Genomic DNA, 7,524 nt, shown 5'->3' with positions numbered 1-7,524 from the left:
CGTCCGTCCCGAGCAGAAACTGCACGGATTGCCCTTGCAGTTCAAATTTTTTCGGGCTTTATAAAACCCCTCCCGCATTCATTTCTTCATTCCTTCATTCATAACACTACTCAAAACCCTCAAAACCCTCATCCTCTCCATCACAAAAACAAAATTCCTCAACTACATTCACCAAAATCAAATCAAAACATCCTTTTAATAACAAATCAATCACTCTTTTTTCAATAAAAATCAAAACCAAGCACAAAATCTTCAGCCTTTGAGTCGATTTTTGAATTCATAAAGGCAAAGCCTTTCATCTTTAAATCGATTTGGGTGCACTAGAAATTGAAGATTTTTCACTCTTTCTTGGTTAATTCATCAATGGCAAGGACTAAGGGAACAACAAAGGCAAAGGCACCAAAGGCAAAGACACTTTCATTAAGGCAAAAGACTCTTCAAGCAAAGAAAGCATTGGCTATGGTGGTAGCAAACCCAAACATGGAAGTGCAACAACAACAACAACCTCCCATGGGTGCAACAACATCTACTACTCCGGAAATTGATCAACTTGTAAACTATCCGGAGGTAATTTTCATTTCCAAAACCCATAGGGACACTTTTGCTAAGTTTGCTAGAAAATCATTTCAATCCACCAAGTTTATTTGTGAAGATACCTTAAATAAGTTGGGTGTCCTTGAGCAAACTAGAGCCTTTTTCAAAGCCATGGGGTTGGAGAAATTGTTTGAATCAAAAGAATTGACATACCCCTCCCTTACCTTAGAATTTTTGAGTTCTTTGAAAGTTAACAAGGTTGAGACTATGGAGAACCTCGAGTTTCGTCTAGCTAATGTTAGTAGGCGCATCTCCTTTAAGGAATTGGGTGAAGCTTTGGGTCTTAGTGATGAACCGAGTTATTTTAAGAATGTTGGCAAATATGACCCCGACCCTCTTTGGAAGGCGATTTCCGGAAGGAAATTTGAAGACTTTCATGCGAGTCGTGCTCTTTTAGTCCACCATCCGGGCATAAGAGTATCGCACAAGGTCGTAGGGAGCACCATCAATGCAAGAAAAGACACCAACCATTTCACCAAACTCGATTTTGTTCTTCTTGAGTCGGCTTTGAACATTGGAAGAGTACACACCAAGCCTTTTAACTTTCTAAGGCTCTTGGTGGATAGATGGCTCAACATTGATTGTGGGAAGAAAGGCACTACCGTTATTGTGAATGGAGGCCTAGTCACTATCCTAGCTAAATACTTTGATCCTAACTTCAACAAAGATAACAAGTATGAGGCGAAAGAAGGTGGTCATCTCGTTGATTTGCATACTATGATACACAAGTACAAGTGGGTTGCCCATAACCCTCTTGACACCAAGTATGGATGGCTCACTAGTGAGGCTAGTTCTTTCACTTTGCCTTCAAAGATTTGTCGATTGAGTGCACCGGACCAATTATCAACTTCCCCTTTCAAAAGAGGCCGAGTATATTATCCAACAACAAAAGGGTGAACTTGAAATACCCTCCTCTTCCATTGTCACACCACCTTACCCTTTTGAGTACCAAGAGTTCAAGTCGGAAGGTGTTGAAGCAAGAAATGATTATTTGACTCTTCTCATGCAAGCAATGCACAAGCAAGCCTTTGAGGATCGGAAAAATGCTTACTTAGCTCAATATCCACCCCTCTTACACTTAGCTAGGCAAGGACTACTTGACCCATCATGTCCTTTACCTAGTTGGGCGGATAAGGAAGTCCTATTTCCGAGTGCATCTAGGGTTTTTCCGGGTGATAATGAGGTTGTTGGTAATGAAGAAGTTGATGATAACATTGATGAAGAAGCTAGTGAAGAAGGAGATGAGGATGATGAGCAAGGTGAAGAAGAAGGTGAAGAAGCAAGTGAAGAGGGAAGTGGCAATGAGACCACTTCTAATGAGGAAGATGATGATAGTGATGATATGATGGAAGATTAGCAAGCTTTAGAGGCTCCTACCCTCTCAAGGTTTGTCTATTTCTCTCTTTGTTCTATTTATTTATTTTTTGTTGATCATTTTTGGAGTAGTCCTAGCACCATTGAGGACTCACACCTCGGTACCATTGTGGTGTCTCATTTTATTGTTCCCACTTTCAAAATCCAAAATGACAAATTAGTTTCATGCATTGCATAGTATGTGCATGAACTACACCCATCCTTGGACATTAGCAATAATGTCTAGATCGGTTTGGGGAAGTTAATGCATACACAACGGGAGGTAATCTAAATTATCCTCTCCGTCATAAACAAAAACCATGCATCATGTAGTGTAGACTAGTGTAGAAATCATGCATCATCTTTGCATAATTTCCCATCATTTTGGCCATTGAGGACAATGCCCATATTAGTGTGGGGATGGAGAATTCTAACTTAACTTTTATTCAAAAATCCAAAAAAATTGAAAAATTTCGAAAAACCATAAAAATTTGAAAATTGAAAATCCCAAAAACATGTTTATCCCTTTCGTAGTGTAGTTATACTATATATATTGTATATATTGTGTTTGTTCTATCCTTGTTCACATTGATTGACTACGCCACATCCAAGACATGAGGATCATGAAGACCGCATGGTATGATCTTTCCAATCTCCTTTTTCCTCTTTATGTTAATGACTATGTGGCTTTATTTTGATTGATGCGGTATAACAATGTGAATTTAGGACTTGCATTTAGTTTATATGTCATATTAGTTGATAGAATCACTTGCATTAGGTTGTATATATTAGTTGCATCATTGCATGTAGTTGCATTTAGAAAAAACATTTTGAAAAGTGCCTAATTGAGAACTTTGACAAGAGCAACTAAGCCATTACAAATACTTTTTCAACTTAAGACTTTGCCTACTAGAATGGTTGTAAAACACCCTAGATAGTGTCATACTAGTGTCTTTTGATCCATGACCCAAAGCCTAGTCAAGGGTTTGCATGTGAGTCACCTATCCAACCCCGTGATGCGATGTGGACTTGGTTAACTTGTCTAGGTGACCTTGATTGACCTTGTGGTAAGGCAGCCCAAAAATATTTTCTATCAATAAGCTTGAAGTGCTCATTTCAAAGAATTTTATCATGTGGAAGTAATTTAATGCCAAGGAAACCTCAAATGTTATGAAATGTTGAGAAATTTAGTTGTTTTGATGGAGGCGTACCACTTCGATGTGCTTTGGAGCGGGATCCATTGAATTCGGCCCCCGCACGGTTGTGAATTCGGCCGCCCAGAGACAGAGTGACTATCACCCCGAAAAGCTATTGTCTAGGTTAACCGGTTGCCTAATAAGCGATTGGCGAAAGCAAAGGACACTAGCCCGGAAGGGACAAACCCCATCTTAAAATTTTTGAAATGTGAAAGTTGAATGAGGACAATTTTGAATACTAGTCATATCCACCCTTGTTTATAAAGATTTGAGCATTTCATTCCCAAAAAGCCTTTTTGTCAAGCCACTTTGTCGAGCTTGGGACGATCCATGACCTTTACTTTTGTAGAGAATTTGAGACTTGTCATGACATATGCTACTAGCATCATAGGGATCATCATTCCACCACCATCCGATCGCTCTTGACGAAAGCATTTGGAAATTGGGGACGAAAGTAGTCTAGTTTAACACCATTTGGAGGTGATTTAGTGCCATCCTCTTAGCCTTAGTAATTTGTTGAACTAGTATTTGTGAAGGATTACATGCTCTTAAATTTGCTCTCTTTTAGTTGCCTCCGCCACTTGATGAGGAAGTGGCTATTCCTTTTGTAGATGCATCCATTATTTGATTTTGTGTGCTTAATGTTTGGATGTGTCGCCATTTTGGCAAGACCCACCTTGCCTTGCAAGAAGGCATCCTACCTCATGGTTGTCTTGTTGTGAGTTGAAGGGGCGGAATGAGACCCGCTAATTGTCTCATATCGGCTATGTTATTAGGTTAGTTTAAATAATGGTCCTAGTCTTTGTCACCTCTTTACTCGGGACGAGCAAAGGTTCGGTTTGGGGATATTTGATGTGACCATAATTAGCGCATATTTAGCCCCCGAATTAGCCTTGTTCCCATGCTTTTTAGTGCATATTTGGGTCATTTATTATCTTTAGTTCTTTGTTTTGCATATTCTTTGAGATTTTGATCCCTTGGTAGGAAAGGAGTGCAAATCTTGCATTTTCATGGCAAAACGAGACTAAATTGATCGAATCCAATGACCAAGCATCAAGGAGAGACAAGATTAGAAGGCCTTTGTACATATTATAGTAGATGAGCAATGTTGAGAAAGGATCCTTGAGTCCCCAAGGAAATCCCCAAGGATTTTGTGAAGAAAAGGGAAGAAAAGAAGAAGAAATATTCTTTGAGGTACAATCCGTGCGGTTTCTCCACAATCCGCCGTCCTCCTCCACAAAGACAATCCGTGCGTTTTCTCCTTAAGATGCCCGGGTTAGCAGCCACCACAATCCGCCCGGATTCACCTGAAGACGCCCGTTTTCCCCGCCCTGACTCCGCCCGTCCCGACTCCAAAACGCACGGATTCTGTGACAGCAATTTCGTCTTCTCCAAGCTACAAAGAAAGAAGCCCTTCCTTCGAAAAATACTGGCTCCTCCCTGCTCAATCTAAAAAGTGTAATTACTAGTTTAGCCTTTAGTTAACCCTAATGCATCCACCTAATTTCCACTATAAATACCCCATTAGTCTAATTAGAAGAGCATGTACTTCTTATCAATAATTAGAGTAGTTAATATCAATCAAATCTCTCTTTAGTATTGTAATCAACAATTAATCAAGTTCTAATACAAGTTTTATTTCCTTAATCTCTCTTTTGTTCATCCTTTATTTTGGGTAATTGAAGATTATTTGGGTTATTATTGGGAGATTGACAACCTCTCAATTAAGCATCAAGTACTTCTTTTATTCTTTTCTTTATTATTGGAATCATTAGTAGGTATAATTCTCTTAATCCCTCTTTAATTATTGTTAATTACTTTCATTTATTCATCATGTTTCCTTTTGTTGGTATGATTGACAACCTTGCTAGCATGATCAACATGATAATGAGTGAGTAGTGACCTAGCTAGGGTTAATGGGTGATTAGGGGAAACCAACATGGGGAATGATTCATGCTTAAATTAATATGCTTTCATGGTTTATTTGCTTGCTTGTTTTGATCTCAACTCATGCACATGTTATGTTTGATGAAATGCGAGCCTATGAATCATTGCATTTTTTACCCATCACCTATCTTTTCAATGAGACTTGTAAGACATAAACCAACCCGAGTCTCATTAGACCATGCATGTTGTTGAGTAGGGAAGACTAAGTCGACTTGTAGGTGTTGTACAATCTAATCGATTCGGCTCCGGGACCCAAACTTTCCTAGGATTGTAAGATATAACCCAACTCAATCCATCACAACAATAATTGCTTGCTTATAATTTGAGAACATGTTTGTATGATCAATTCCCATGATTCCCCTATGACCCCATGACACCCTAGTGCTTTTAATCAATTGTTTACACCCTTTTTATTCATCTTGCTTGTTTATTTCCATTGCTATTTTAGTTTAGTGACCTTCTACATCAACCCAAATTGTGACACCCCTAAGACACCACTAGTTTCAATAGAAATCTCATCTCAATTCCCGTCCCTTGGGATACGACCTTTACTTGCCTCTTTACTAATTGTAGTGTTGTTTGTGAAGCTATAAATTGTGTTTTGATTCGGACGTGACCCGACGACCACATCTATTTAATTGTGAACACGAAACGGACCGATCATCTTCCCGTCATATGGTGAGAGGCTCTACTATCTATTAACCATTCGACATCTAAAGTAATTTTTATACCTTGCAATTTGTTATTACTGTCAGGACTATCATTCAATAGAATCCGCAACTTTTAAATCTACTCGGTGGTAAGAGAAGCGTTCTGTTTTGAGGACTTTGCGTTCTTGGTTCCTGATGAACTTCCAACCGCATTGGCCTGATATCCATGGCCTCGACCTCTGCCTCGACCATTGCCCCCTCGGCTACTGCCTTCACCTCTTCTACCACGCCCCTTTTCTCTAGCTTTCACTTCTTCATACCCGTGCTTATCATAGCAATTCTCTTCGGTGTGGTAGTATTTCCCACAATGTGTACACTGTGGTGGGGGATTATCTTCATCGATATAAGACTTAGGGTGTCCACCCCTTCCCTTTCCTGCACCATAGATTCTTGCTGCCATGGCCGCTTCCACCTTCTCCTCCTTAACTTTGGTTATGGAGACGTGTCTTTCTTCCCTCATATAAGATCATACACACGATTTATATTAAGATCCTCCATTAATAAATTGGTTCGTATGTTACCATATAATTTCGAATCCAATCCCATTAAAAATTGGTGAACCTTCTCTTCTTCGCACTCCTTTTCTATTGAAGCGGCTGCTTCGCAAGTGCATGGCTTCATGGTGCTGTAATTTACCAAATCACTTCCCTGCTTGCACTCGTTGAGATCATTTTTTAATTGATGAACTCGGAGTGCATTTCCCGCTGAGTATCTTCCATGCAACTCCTCCCAAACCTCGTCCACCGGTTGAGAAAATGAAATACTCGGATGTAATTTCGGATCGATCACATTCCGAAGCCACGTCCGAAGCACAGCGTTGCACTGTCGCCATGCTACTAACTCAATAGTTTCTTCTTCCCCATCACAAACGGTTTTCTTGACCCTGCCTTCAATGATGGCCAACTTGTTCTCGGCATCAAGGTCGTTTTTAACGGCATCTGCCCACAAATCGTAATTATTTTCGTTAAAAACGATATGCCTAACATTCAAATTTGGACTTTCCGAGGGATGTAAATATATTGGCGATGTTACTGGAATGGTCTTTGGACCTTCTATCGCTCCTTTGAATTTGTCATCACCAGGCATGGTGAAATCGGTACCTTTTTGTATTTTCGTTTTAAATTTTTGTGTTGGATCGTTTTCTTGCTCACGATACCATGTGAAATTGTTAAGAACAGAGAAGAGGAAGAATTGATTGTTATTTCTTACTTCAATCCAACAATATACAACATATATATATATATATATATATATATATATATATATATATATATATATATATATATATATATATATATATATATACTTGATATGGTTAGCATAATCTTTGACTCTCCTTATTCTACTCCTACATACATGGTAACTAAATATACAATTTACATATATAATTCAATAGGATAATGCAGAAATAATCTCCGAATATCTTGCATATCTTCCATATTCTGCGTTCTCAATTTAACAGTTGTCATCACAAAGTTAATTCATGTGTACAAGTAAGGTAATGACTCCGTTTGTTGAAAATGAGGAAACAAGTTCTACCAAGTTGCATACCAAAACACTCTCGTATTGTCGACCATATTATTTTCTTCTGCCTTAGTTATAATCATCATTTTGTCGATATTCTGAGTCACCAAATTGGTGACTATTGATACGTGCAATTTATATAGACTTTTCAGCCTCTTATTGAACGCTTTTCTATGCCATTTACGTTGCTTTGTATTGCA

At 38.8% G+C, this 7,524-nt stretch overlaps 1 protein-coding gene across 1 annotated transcript; it reads right to left on the bottom strand.

The window, feature by feature from the left end:
* Positions 1-6,256: 6,256 nt before the first annotated feature.
* LOC141601757 (uncharacterized) lies at positions 6,257-6,886 on the bottom strand. Its single transcript, XM_074422060.1, has one exon. The coding sequence runs from the start codon at positions 6,884-6,886 to the stop codon at positions 6,257-6,259; it is 630 nt and encodes a 209-aa protein (XP_074278161.1).
* Between the last annotated feature and the right edge of the window lie 638 nt (positions 6,887-7,524).

The sequence above is a fragment of the Silene latifolia genome, chromosome 9 (genome assembly GCF_048544455.1).
Source record: "Silene latifolia isolate original U9 population chromosome 9, ASM4854445v1, whole genome shotgun sequence".
Taxonomy (NCBI): Eukaryota; Viridiplantae; Streptophyta; class Magnoliopsida; order Caryophyllales; family Caryophyllaceae; genus Silene; species Silene latifolia.
This window is presented reverse-complemented; position numbering and strand designations above follow the sequence as displayed.